This window comes from Hypanus sabinus, chromosome 12, assembly GCF_030144855.1.
Source record: "Hypanus sabinus isolate sHypSab1 chromosome 12, sHypSab1.hap1, whole genome shotgun sequence".
Classification (NCBI taxonomy): domain Eukaryota; kingdom Metazoa; phylum Chordata; class Chondrichthyes; order Myliobatiformes; family Dasyatidae; genus Hypanus; species Hypanus sabinus.
In genome coordinates, this window is record NC_082717.1 from 78,527,033 (window position 1) to 78,541,181 (window position 14,149).

General features: G+C 40.2%; 1 protein-coding gene across 2 annotated transcripts in view; it reads right to left on the reverse strand.

Moving 5' to 3' along the window:
- Nucleotides 1-13,559, reverse strand: part of LOC132403041 (GDNF-inducible zinc finger protein 1-like) — a 31,400-nt gene extending 17,841 nt beyond the window's left edge. Inside the window, exons 1-3 of one of the 2 annotated variants that reach the window (XM_059986264.1) lie at nucleotides 13,392-13,559; nucleotides 10,818-10,989; nucleotides 1,624-2,971 (exon numbers count right to left, since the gene is read on the reverse strand). In XM_059986264.1, the coding sequence (XP_059842247.1) occupies nucleotides 1,624-2,971; nucleotides 10,818-10,851 (1,382 nt within the window). In that variant the 5' untranslated portion in view covers nucleotides 10,852-10,989; nucleotides 13,392-13,559. The remainder of the gene's footprint in view (nucleotides 1-1,623; nucleotides 2,972-10,817; nucleotides 10,990-13,391) is intronic. The other variant, XM_059986265.1, reaches the window with a different exon arrangement.
- Between the last annotated feature and the right edge of the window lie 590 nt (nucleotides 13,560-14,149).

Consider the following 14,149-nt stretch of genomic DNA (forward strand, 5'->3'; position numbering starts at 1 on the left):
AAATTATAGACCAGTGAGTCTTACTTCAGTGGTTGGCAAGTTGATGGAGACGATCCTGAGAGGCAAGATTTATGAACATTTGGAGAGGCATAATATGATTAAGAATAGTTAACATGTCTTTGTGACAAGCAGATCATGCCTTACGAGCCTGATTGAATTTTTTGAGGATGTGACTAAAGACATTGATGATGGTAGAGCAGTAGATGTAGTGTATCTGGATGTTTGACATGGTACCTCATACAAGGCTTATTGAGAAAGTAAGGAGGCATGGGATCCAAGGGGAAATTGCTTTGTGGATCCAGAACTGGCTTGCCCACAAAAGGCAAAGAGCGGTTGTGGACAGGTCATATTCTGCATGGAGGTCAGTGACCAGTAGTGTGCCTCTGAGATCTGTTCTGGGACCACTACTCTTCATGATTTTTATAAATGACCTTGATGAAGAAGTGGAGGGATGGCTTAGTAAATTTGCTGATGACACAAAGGTTGGGGGTGTTGTGGATAATGTGGAGGGCTGTCAGAGGTTACAGCGGGACATTGATAGGATGCAAAACTGGGCTGAGACGTGGCAGATGGAGTTCAACCCAGTTAAGTGTGAGATGATTCATTTTGGTAGGTCAACTATGATGATTGAATATAGTATTAGTGGTAAGACTCTTGGCAGTGTGGAGGATCAGAGGGATCTTGGGGTCCGAGTCCATAGGACATTCAAGGCTGCTGCGCAGGTTGACTCTGTAGTTATGAAGGCATACGGAGCACTGTCCTTCATTAATTGTGGAATTGAGTTTAGGAGCTGAGAGGTAATGTTACAGCTATATAGGACCCTGGTCAGACCCAACTTGGAGTACTGTGCTCAGTTCTGGTCGTCTCACTATAGGAAGGATGTGGAAACCACAGGAAGGGTGCAGAGATTTACAAGGATGTTGCCTGGATTGGGGAGCATGACTTATGAGAATAGGTTGAGTGAACTCAGCCTTTTTTCCTTGGAGTGATGGAGGATGAGAGGTGACCCAATAGAGGTGTATAAGATGAGAGGCACTGATTGTGTGGATAGTCAGAGGCTTTTTCCCAGGGCTGAAATGACTAGCACAAGAGGGCATAGTTTTAAGGTGCTTGGAAGTAGTTACAGAGGAGATGTCAGGGGTAGGTTTTCTTATGCAGAGAGCGGTGAGTGCGTGGAATGGGCTGCCGGCAACGGTGGTGGAGGCGGATACGATAGGGTCTTTTAAGAGTCTCCAGGACAGGTATATGGAGCTCAGAAAAGTAGAGGGCTATGGGCAACCCTAGGTAATTTCTCAGTAAGGACATGTTCAGCACAGCCTTGTGGGCCAAAGGGCCTGTATGGTGCTGTAGGTTTTCTATGTTTATGGATGTCAGTGCATTTACAAATTCCGTGCTAAATACAATCAGACAATACGAATAGATCCTACTGAAAGGGGATATACAGAATACTAACGGTACAGTATTGAAGGGAATTCTGAATTTTAAACAAGATACTGTATTGTTCTGTATTTAATTCTAACAGGACAACAAATAGTTTGGTACTATTTTTGATTTCAATAATTATTGTGAAAAGCAACATTAGCTTATTAAGAAACATAGCAATATATAGAAGAATTGGAATACCTTACGTGAGTGTTGTAAGCAGACCGCTGGGCGAAGCTGGCAGGGCAATACTGACATTTGTAAGGCTTCTCTCCTGTATGTGTTCTGATGTGGACAGTCAAGCCACATTTTGAACTAATAACTTTGTCACAAAAAGGACAGGTCTGAGGAGCTCTTTTCTTCTCATGCACCCTCCTAATATGGTCATTGATGTCCTTTTGGCGTTTAAATCGCTTGTCACACAATGAACATGCAAAGGGACGCTCATTGTTGTGAACAGTCAGTCTATGTTGCCTTAGGTTTTGATAATTAGAAAATAGCTGAGAACACGTATTGCAGCTGTACTTTACCACAATAGTAATGTCATGCTCAGAACTCATATGAGCTTGATAGGGTTTCAAAAACTGAAAAGTCTGGGGACATTTATCACATGTATAATTCTGAGCCATGCGTTTGGAGGCACTCCGAGTTACTTTTTTCAACTCATAGTTATCTGCACTTTCAAGTTCATCCTGTATTCCATCTTCATCTTCTAGATAGTGGAGCTTCTTGATCACAATTCTAGTTTCTGGAGAATCAGCCTGGATTATTGAATTAAACCTGTGGCTATCTTTTTCAGTAATCTCATCAACAATATTAACATTCTTCATGTTCTCATTTTTTGTGGCATATGCTGTTGATTTACCTATTCTTGTGCTTGGATCAATGACAGTGATTGACCCAGTGACATTTTTTTTACTTCTCTGTTGTATGCAGTCATCCAATTGTGATTGTTTTTTTTCAAATGTATTCTTTTTTGGTACTTTGTCCCAAGGTCTGTTTCCATCTGGCACAGCAACAGTCTTGGATGAATCCTCTGTCTTCTGGTCGTCCAGATCCCGTGAATACGTTTTACTCCAATCATTTTCGGGTTTATTAGGAGGTTGGGGCTCTTTGCAGATTTGTTCCTTTACATCTAAACTTTGTGTCAAAAGCTTCACCTTCAAATGTTCACAGGCTTCCACAAGATCCTTACATTCTAACCTTTCAGCAACCTCTTGCATTCGATATATATTCTGTGGATCAATCTGTATTTTTGTTGTGTATACAAACTCCAAAAACGAAGTAAAATCCTCAGTGTATATATCCTGCAAGGTGACTGTAGCTTCCTTTTTTACAGACAGCTCATCCCTTAGGAATAGTTCCCTAAAGTAATTGCTTGAGGCAGCCAACACTGCTCTGTGAACAGCAAATTCTTCTTGAACTCCAAGGTGTTCTGTATGGACAGTTACATCACACAGATGGCCAAACTGGTAAAAGGTATGCAACGTGCTCAAGAGATTTGAAGCAGCATCCTTCGATTCCATAGTAACTTTGGATGGATCCATCCCTTTGAAAAAAGAAAAGGAAAACATACAAATTGAACTAATTACTGGTCATTTAAGTTTAATCTTACTTCCTAATCAGTGACTTTATTACATTAAGGAAAACAGGCAATATTTTGAGTGAATTTGCTTTTCAAAAGTCAGTAACATTTTGAAGGCCAAACCATGTTCTGACATAGATCAGGGAAATAAACCTTAGTTGAAAAACTATTTAGAAGCACACTTCCAGACTCCATCACATTAGATAATGGAGGCTAGTGCAACTTTATGATCTTCCTACCATCACTTCTATCAGTTATAATCAAGAGATTTCCAAACTTCAAAGTAGCTGCTCAAGGGTCTGAAGAGCAACAAGAAACGTGTTCACAGTGTAAGAATTCCCTGGTGAACATATGGTCCTGTTGCAAACGACTGTGATAGAAAATTCCATTTAACCTTTTCTTCCCCCATTCTAGAGAAACAACACCGTTCCAGATTTAATCATTATTCATTAACCACTAGCAATGGGCTGGGCTTCTGTTGCTGCTGTGCAATTATGAATTACAATCTCTAGGCCAAATGTTAGCTGTGCTACTGAAACAAGACACATGGTGACACAAAATTTTGGCTTATGGTGTAATCTGATAACTGTAATAACAAAATATAAAATTGAAACACCAAAAGCATTACAAATAAATGTTATAGAAGAAAAAAATCTTTTCCCAAGCTGCAGAAGCTTTTCCATGAATATTGAAAACATCAAAATAAAGATTTAAAGTGTGACAGCAGTATATTTATAATTAATTGCTATGTCAATAGTTTAATTTATGGCATCAACTGAGAACCAGCTGGATAATGTAGCCAATATAAATATCTTCTCAACCACTAGAAGCAAATTAATATCTTACAAAAGGTGCATGGACATACAAGATCATTTTTTAAAAAAAGTTTACGAAAATACTAAAGAGTGACATAGACAGCCATTGCAGATAATTGAGCAGCATTCTGAAGTAAAAGTAATCTCACAGAACTTCAAGGGGAAAAGATAATTCCAATGTTAAAATTAAGAAAGAAACAGAGTAAGAAACTACATTTGTACATGACCATCTTCATTCTCCATGTGCCCTAAAGAGTTTACAACCAAAGAGATGTGCATGTCTTGAAGCTCTGATACACTAAATATGATGGCTGACATGTAACACCCTAAAAGTAGCAAAGTGGAATAAAGTTAATCTTAGGGTTGTATATAGTGACATATATGTACTCTGATAACAGATCTACTTTGAATTACTGTTCACTCTGTAAGACCTACCCTGGTTGATCCTACTGAAGTGCAACACCTCACATTCGTCTGTATTAAATTCCATCTGCCATTTTTCAGCCCATTTTTCCAGTTGGCCTAGATTCTGCTGCAAGATCTGATAGTTTTCCTCACTGTCCTGTGTATCTCCAATCTTGGTGTCATCTGCAAATTTGCTAATCCAGTTAACCACATTATCGTACAGATTATTGATATAGATGACAAACAACAATAGACCTAACACCAATCCCTGCAGCACTCCACTAGTCACAGGCCTCCAGTCAGAGATGCAACCATCTACTACCCCTCTGGCTTCTCCCACAACGCCAATGTCCAATCCAATTTACTACCACATTATTGAATGCCGAGTGATTGAACCTTCTTGACCAACTTTCCTTGTAGGACATTGTCAAATGCCTTGCTAAAGTCCATGTAGATAACATCCACTGCCCTACTTTCATCAACTTTCCTGGTAACATCCTCAAAAAATTCTTGGTTAATTATGATCTACCATGCACAAAATCATGCTAACTATCCATAATCAGTCCATGTCCATCCAAATACTCATATATCTAGCCATTAAAATGCCTTCCAATTACCTTCCCACTATTGATGTCAGGCTCACCAGCCTAAAATTTCTTGGTTTATTTTTAGCGCCTTTCTTAAACAGAAGAACAACATTAGCTATCCTCCAATTCTCCGGTATCTCACCTGCAGCTAAGAACAATTTAATTATTTCTACTGCAGCCCCTTTAATTTCTGCATTAGTTTCATATTGAGTCTGAGGGAACACCTGGTCAGGTTCTGGGGATTTATCCACCCTAATTTGCCTGAAGAGAGCAAACACCTCCTCCTCTGTAATCTGGAAGGGCCCATAACCTCATTGCTGCTTTGCCACTTCTATGGACACTGTGTCCATCTCCTGAGTAAACGCATCTCTTTTGGCTCCAGGCATAGATTACCATTCTGATATTCCACAGGATGGATTTTGTCCCTTAGGATTGTATATGGTGACTCTGATAATAGATTTTCTTTGAATTACCGTTCACTGTGTAAGGCCTACCCTGGTTGGTCCTACTGAAGTGCAACACCTCACACTTGTCTGCATTAAACTCCATCTGCCATTTTTCAGCCCATTTTTCCAGCTGATCCAGATTCTTCTGCAAGCTCTGATAGTCTTCCTCACTGTCCACTTCAGAAAGAACAACATATCTGTGGAATCCTTTAGGATTCTCCTTCACCTTGTCTGTTAGGGCGATCTCTTGCCTTCTTTTTAGCTCTACTGATTTCCTTCTTGTGTTTTCTAGCATTTCTTATACTCCTCATTTTGCAACCTGCCTATACTTGCTATGCACCTCCTTTTTATTTTCTTAACCATGCCCTCAATATCTCTTGAAAACCAAGGTTTCCTAAACCTGTTATCGTTACCTTTTATTGTGGAAGGCTCATACAATCTTAGTACTCTCAAAATTTCACTTTTGAAGGCCTCCCACTTACCAAGTACACCTTTGCCAGAAATCAGCCTGTCCCAAATCCATACTTGCCAGGTCCTTCTGATATCATCAAAATTGGCCTTTCTCCAATTTATAATATGAACCTGTGGAATAGACTTAACTTTTCTCATATTTATTTTGAAACTAATGATGTTATGTTTGCAAGATACAGATTGTACCCCTACACAAACTTTAGTCACCTGCCCTGTCTCATTCCCTAATAGCAGATCAAGTATTGCACAGTCTCTCTTTGGGACTTCTACGTGCTGATTAAGGAAATTTTCCTGAACATATCTGACAAACTCTATCCCATCTACAGTATGGGGGCCCCCATCAATATTTGGAAAGTTAAAATCATCTACTTTCATAACCTTATGCTTCTTGCAAAAGTCTCTCTACAAATTTGTTCTTCTAAATTCCTTGGATGGTCGGGTGGCCTATAATACAGCCCCACTAATGTGGTCATACCTTTCTTATTCCTCAGTTCTACCAATAAAGCTTCACTATATGAGTTCTCCAGTCTGTTCTGACTGAGCACGGCCATTACATTTTCCCTGATTTGAAATGCCACCCCTTTAATCCCTCCCACTCTGACACATCTAAAACAACAGAACCTGGAATACTGAGCTGCCAGTCTTGCCCCTCCTACAACAAAGTCTCACCAATGGCTACAATATCATAATTCCTTGTGTTGATCCATTCTGACCTTCTCTGCCTTTTCTACAATACTTGCATTGAAATATATGTAGCTCAAGACATTAGTCACACCATGCTCAACCTTTTGACTCCTGATTTTGTTTGAGATCTTAACAGCTTCTGTCTCCACAGCTTCTCCACTATCTGTTCTGGCACTCTGGTTCCTATCCCCCTGCAACTTTAGTTTAAACCCCTCCGTGCTGCATTAACGAACCTTCCCACTAGGATATTAATCCCCCTCCAGTTCAGGTGCAAACTGTCTCTTAAGGACAGGTCCCATCTTTCCTAGAAGAGAGCCTGATGATCCAAAAATCTGACACGTACCCTCCTACACCACTCTTTAGCTACCTGTTAACCTGCATTGCCTTCCTAGTTCTGGCCTCACTAGCACTTGGCAAGGGTAGCCATCCTGAGGTCCTGCCGTCCTGCCTTTTAACTTCTAGGCCTTTCAACATTCTGTAGGTTTCAATGAATTCCCCCCTCATCATTCTAAATTCCAGTGAGTACAGACCCAGAGTCAACATATGTTCCTTGTATTCCTTTCATTCCTGGAATCATCCTTGTGAACCTTCTCTGAACCCTCTCCAATGTCAGCACATCCTTTCTTAGATGAGGAGTCCAAAACTGTTCACAATACTCAGGGTGAGGCCTTACCAGTGCCTTATAAAGCCTCAGCACCACATCCTTGCTCTTGTATTTTTAGACCTCTTGAAATGAATGCTTAGAGAGCTTATGGTAAAGTAACCCTTAGGGACAAGTGATCATAATATGATCAAATTCACCCTGAAATTTGAGGAGAAGCTAAAGTCAAATGTATCAGTATTACAGTGGAGTAAGAGGAATTACAGAGGCATGAAAGAGAAGTTGGCCAGCATTGATTGAAAAAGAACATTGACAGGGATGATGGCACAGAAGCAATGGCTGGAATTTCTGGAAGTAATTTGGAAGGCACAGGATATATACATCCCAAACAGGAAGACGTATTCTGAAGGCAAGATGACATAATCGTGGCTAACAAGAGAAATCAAAGTCAATGAGAGGGCATCTAATACAGCAAAAATTAGTCAGAAGTTAGAGGACTGGGAAGCTTTTAAATGCCAACAGAAGATAACTGAAAAGTCATTAGGAAGGTAAAGATAGAATATGAAAGTAAGCTAGCCAATAATATTAAAGAGGATACCAGAAGTTTCTTTAGATACATAAAATGTAAAAACGATGGGAGAGTGGATATCAGACTGCTGGAAAACGATGCTGGAGAGGTAGTAATGAGGGACAAGGACACGGTGGACTAACTGAATAAGTATTTTGCATCAGTCTTCACTGTGGAAGACATTAGCAGTATGGTGGAAGTTCCAGGTGTCAATGGTCATGAAGTGTGTGATGATATCATTACTAGAGAGAAGGTTCTTGGGAAACTGAAAGGTCTGAAGGTAGATAAGTCACCTGGACCAGATGGTGTACTCCCCAGGGTTCTGAAATAGGTAGCTGAGGCATTAGTAGTGATCTTTCAAGAATCACTAGATTCTGGAATGGTTCTGGAAGACTGGAAAATTGCAACTGTCACTCTACTCTTCAAGAAGGGAGAGAGGCAGAAGAAAGGAAATTATAGGCCCGTCAGTGATTGGGAAGACCTTGGTGTCAATTACTAAGCATGTGGTTTTGGGGTATTTGGAGGCACTTGATCAAATAGTCCATTGTCAGTCAAGAAAAATCTTGCCTGACAAATCTGTTTGAATTCATAGAAGAAATAACAACTAGGATAGACAAAGGAGAATTGGTTGATGTCCTGTACTTGGATTTTCAGGCCTTTGACAAGGTTACATACGTGAGGCTGCTTAACAAGCTACGAGCTCATGGTATTACAGGAAAGATTCTAGCATGGATAAAGCAGTGGCTGAAAAGCAGGAGGCAAAGAATGGGAATAAAAGCAGCCTTTTTTGGTTGGGTGCTGATGATTAGTGGTGTTCCACAGGGGTATCTGTTCTGTCTGATCTTTTTAAGTTATATGTCAATGATTTGGCTATTTGAATTGATGGCTTTGTTGCAAATCTTGCGGATAATACAAAGATAGGTGAAAGGGCAGATAGTTTTGAGGAAGTAGAGAGGCTACAGAAAGTCTCAGACAGATTAGTAGAATGGGTAAAGAAGAGGCAGATTTCATACAGTGTCAAGAACTGTATGGTCATGCACTATTTTCTAAATGCAGAGAAAATACAAAAATTACGTGGTGCTAAGGAACTTGGGAGTTCCTGTGCATGATTCCAAAAGGGTAATTTACAGTTTGAATCTCTGGTGAGGAAGGCAAATGTAATGTTAACACTTATTTCAAGAAGACTAGAATATAAAAGCAAGGATGTAATGTTGAAACTTTATATAGCACTGATGAAGCCTCACTTGGAGTATTGTGAGCAGTCTTGGGCCCCTCATCTTAGAAAGGATATTTTGGACAGGGTTCAAAGCAGGTTCACGAAAATGTTTCCAGGATTAAACAAGAGAAAATCTGCAGATGCTGGAAATCTAAGCAACACAGTCAAAATGCTGGTAGAACTCTACAGGCCAGGAAGCATCTATGGAAAAGAGTACGGTTGAAGTTTCGGACCGATGAGGATCTTTTTTTTTTCTCTAGTCCTGATTAAGGGTCTTGGCCCTGAAATGTCAACTGTACTGTTTTTCAAGGCTGCTTCCTGGCCTGCTGAGTTCCTCCAGCATTTTGTGTGTGTTGTCAGTATTAAACAGCTTGTCATATGAAGAGTGTTTGATGGTTCTGGGCCTGTTTTCACTGGAATTCAGAAGAATGAGGGGTGAAAACCTAATTGAAACCTAACGTGAAAGGTCTTGATAGTGTGGACGTGGAGAGGATGTTTCCTATGGTGGAAGTGTCTAAGACCTGAGGACACAGTCTCAGAAATAGAGGGACGCCCTGTTAGAATGGAGATAAGGAGGAATTTCTTTAGCCAGAGAGTGGTGAACCTGTGGAATTCTCTGCCACTGGCAGCTGCAGAGGTCAAGCATATTATGTATATTTAAGGCAGAGAGTGATAGATTCTTGATTGGTCAGAGCATAAAAGGATACAGGCAGGAGATTGAAGCCAAGAGGAAAAATGGATAATTGAATCAGCCAGATTGAATCAAGCAGACTCGATAAGCCAAATGGCCTAACTCTGCTCCCAAATCTCATGGTTTTATTGCCTATAACTAGTTCAAATAATTTGATGTTAATTGGCACAGATTAGAGATCCAATCAATGGTTGGTGTAATTTTACATCAGCCATTGTATAAAAGCTTACATTTCTAACTAAATGTTTGCAGATAATTTGATCCACATAATTCATTATTTAGATTTCATATCTTCACAGATTGATTTACATTGTGATCTGGTGTGAAAACACAAGAAAGGGGAAAGGGATAAACTAAAGTGCAACAGAATTAAGTTCTTTGGAAGTGATGGAGTTTGGCATTGATGCAACAACCTTTCAAAAATACAAACTGCTAAAAGCATTCCAAATGGAGACCCCAGGTGCCACTCTTTTATTTAAAAAGAAAACACAACCTCCAGTTCTATTTGCAATTGTGGAACATCTTGAATTAGGTGGCACCAAATATCCCCCCAAAAAACTTTCTGCTTCTCACGTTTCCAGAACTTAATTCTATTTGCTTTCTCTTTTCATTACCACCATCATTCTCCTATTAAATGGATGGATCTGATAACATTGTGTCACTTGGATAACCTTGGTCTCCATCCTATCAGAAACCTTCCATTTGTCCTGCAACCTCAGCCCATCTTTGTACCTCAAAGCACACATATTTAGTTGTTTTTAAAAGTTCTGATGAAATGTTAGTTTTATTTCTCTCTTTGCTGCTAACTCACTGAGTATTTCCAGCATCTGCAGTTTCTGATTAATAACAATATATTGTCTTTATATTGCTGGGGATTTGATTATAAGTCACTTCTAGATGCTATGGGAGCTTATGATAATACAAATGTAAGACAGATGAAACAACTATCTGAGTGTCCATTTTGTGACTCCAATTTTCTCTTTGCTCATAACTGCCTTCTGCAAGTTGTACCTGGTCTCCTTGCTTGACTCTGGATTGTCCATCCTAAACAGCACAGATCTAACCTTCATAGTGTTTGCAGAACTGCCTATTGCCATTCAACTATTTATGCTGGATCTATTGCAGAGCAATCTGAAACTAACCCCACTTCATGATCCTTCCAAATTTCATCTGATTTCTATATAATTTTCCCGTGAGTATCCAAACCTAATAACCACAGGGTTAATTGCAGGACAGATAAAGGAAAAGATTTCTCTACTTTTCATGAACCTAACTTTTTGGCTGTATGTTACTAATATTAATAATGGTCTGATAGCAATGACTTACCCTTCTTGTTCCTTCTAATCTGTAAATGTCTCATCTAATGTTTGCCTTCATTCTCACTCTGTAGTTAATTAAAGTTTAACACTTAAATTTTCTGCTGCAATTCATTCATTTCTTGGTCTTCAAAGCTGTTAAGCATGTTCATTCTTTCTTCAATTTATAGACATTTTAATAACTAGAAATCAGAAAGAGCTGAAATCATGCAACATACCAGTAACCTTCATAAAGACAAAAACCATGACATTTTGAGCACTTTCCTTATTATACACAGAAAATATTATAATTTACCTGTACTCTTTACATAATCTTCCATGCAGCCTCCATTTTAAATTTGGCATTTTTATTTCCCCCATTAATGCTCCTGCTTGGTACTGTTAACTTGTTCATTCTCCCTTTTTTATTTTGTTATCGTGAGCACAGAAAACAGCAAACAAAATCCAGCAGACACATTCATTGTATTTCTTTTTAAAAGATGGTCAAATATTATCTGAATACATATTTAATATGGGTGGAACTCAGTTTGATGTAAAAATACATTTTATAGTCATTGAATTTCTGTACTCAGTTTAAATTTGATATGAATTAGGCATTGTAACAATGAAGTTCATGAAAGCTAAAAATATCAGAAATTTAGTAAGCACACTTTTGCTCTTTCCATTTTGAACAGTAAAAATTTATAAATGAAAGGCAGCGATTATTATCTGAATACTTCTGTTGACAGGCTATGATATAGTGCATGAACCTTCAAACTGCTGCAAAACAATATGGATCGAGGGCACTAATACTCACATACTTGAAATAACTTTACTTTCTATAATGGAGATATGCTAAAATAATTCAACTTATCAGTGTGCACAGAAGAATGAAAAATCAAAAGTCAGCAAGTTCCTTATCACCTACAGAAATTCTAAAAATCCATTTACTAGGAATTGAACAGTAGATTTTTTTTTCTCCCTGATGTTTACAAACTTTATACAAACTTAACGTATTAGATCATACATCAATTAAATCAGGATCTATGTTAGGTGTACTGAGAAAAGGGGCAATGTCTAAAGAGAGATACCCAGAAACTTGATCAAATCTCACCACAGAAATTTGAGAATGTAAATTCAGTACAAAAAAAAAGCCCAGAAAGATTAATGTCTTGTCATTAAAATGTGACCAATGTTTACATTATTACAAGAGAAAAAAAAACACATATGGCTCAAGGTCTTATCTGAGAGGGATTTTGCAGAAATTGCTGATTCACGAACACGGAAGTGAGATATATGCATGGAAGTACTGGCACAATGAGAGCAGTTAGGAGTCAGCAACATTCAGAGAGCAAGAAAAATAATGAACATGTGGACTGCCTGCCAAGGTTTCAGGAAGGTAGGGTGGATCAGGTGAGGGTTGAGGTCTGGGTTTGAGAAAGGAAAACAATATCTCCTTCCTGGGTCAACAGTGCTTATCTTATGCAATCCCCAATCCTTGGTCCTCAACATAATTCATGAGACAACACCGATATTAGCAGATACATAATATTTGTTTTCTTCTTGCAAAAATGATTTGCAAAAGTCAGATGTTTGCAATTTACGATTAATAAAATTGAGCTGTTTATTTTGTTATATTATAGCTCTTGGCTACTATTCAACTGCAATGTTTTTTTAAGAATGTTCACCCGGGGTATCTTAAACAAAAGAAATCTGCCATACACTTGTAAAGAAAAACTGCTGGAAGAACTCAACAGATGTGCTACATATGTGGACAATTGATGTTTGGGTTGAGGTCCTTCATTTCAACCTGAAACACCACCAACTATCAATTTCCCTCCACAGTTGACATTTGGCTTTCTTGATTTCCAACTCTTCATGCATACACAGTTTATTTGCAGGACATGGGTACCCTGACAATCTGGCTCCCCCTTACTTACCTACTGTATTGAACAGCTCAATTTCAGGGCCAGTCTTCCTCTTTTCTTACTTTAATCTCCTTCCACTTTCACCCAATGTGAATGTCACGACTGTGCCTGGCTTCCACCATCCCATTAACAGCTAACCTCCCACAACTGCACCTGTTTCAACCAATGCTCTAAATGTATCTGGCTTATCATAAAATCGATTTCCTCTGCCAACCCAATAACATCTGGGAAACATTTCCCCCTCCTCTTTACTTACCAACCCCCACCTGCCTCCCCCTAGCTGTACTTGTTCCACTTCTCCTGCCTCACCACTACCACCCCAACCCTGTAAATGGCCCTTAACTGACTATCCCTTGGCTCCTAACCTTCCTCACCCAGCAACTTACTGATTCTGGCCCTCTTACAGTTCCTTTGCTACCTGGGACTCTTCCCTGCAACCAAGCCCACTCCCTAACTCTAGACCTCTTCCCCTGCATTTCCAGTTCTCCCAGTCCATTTTAACCCATCTGCCTATCTCAGGTGGCACCTCACCTGGCAATGCCACCCCCGTTCTCGCTTCCTCAGCCCGCTGTCAATCTGACATCGGTGGCCCGGAGCTCCCACCGATTCCCCCCCTAACAAATACTTCCCAGCCCAGCGCCAGCGACTCCCAACGCAAATCGGGCTCAGGAACTTACCCGACGGCTAGGCTGCGCAGGGCCTGTGCAGTTGGAGCCGGGGGCGTGGGGAGGGAAGGAAGAGGAGGCTCTAGGCCGCCATCAGGACTGCCGCTCTGCGGCTGGTGCTCGTCCTCTCTGGCGTGCACGCGCCCGCTGCTCACAGCCCGGCACGGCACCGCGCCTGCGCGCACCCTTCCCTCGACCGACACAAGTCCAGGGGTGGAATAGGCGTGGTCTCCGGGAGTCACGTGCTTTAAGACCCCGCCCACACCCGCGGGGCTTGTTCACCCCAGGGTCCTTTCCAACAATCGGGGCGCTTCGTTACCCAACTGCAGGATGCTTAGCAGTAAAGAAGGCATCTTGGTTGCCAAGTGGATATGAGAGGAAAGTAGCTGGTGCAACTTTATAAGTGACCCCAACATCGTGTTGTTGGAAGGGGAGGGGGCGCAGTGGAGCCCTCAGTTTAATCTTGACCTGCTGTGTGTGTGGAGTGAACTGGCTATTGTCCCTGTATATGAGTGGTAGAATGAGTAAGGGGAAATGAGATGGGAAAGTGGGAAGAATAAAAAAAAACTATTATTAGTTTAAATGGGCATTTGATGGTGAGCATGGACTCAGATCTTAAGGCCTGTTTCATTGCTATTTGGGTCTATAGTACAGTGAGGTTGCAGGTAGTGCTGCTGTTGTGGAAGTAACTGCTTTTGCCAATAATAAAATAACTTGTCCCAGAACACACACATGGTTACACTCAAGCATTCTTTTTATTGCCTTTTGCA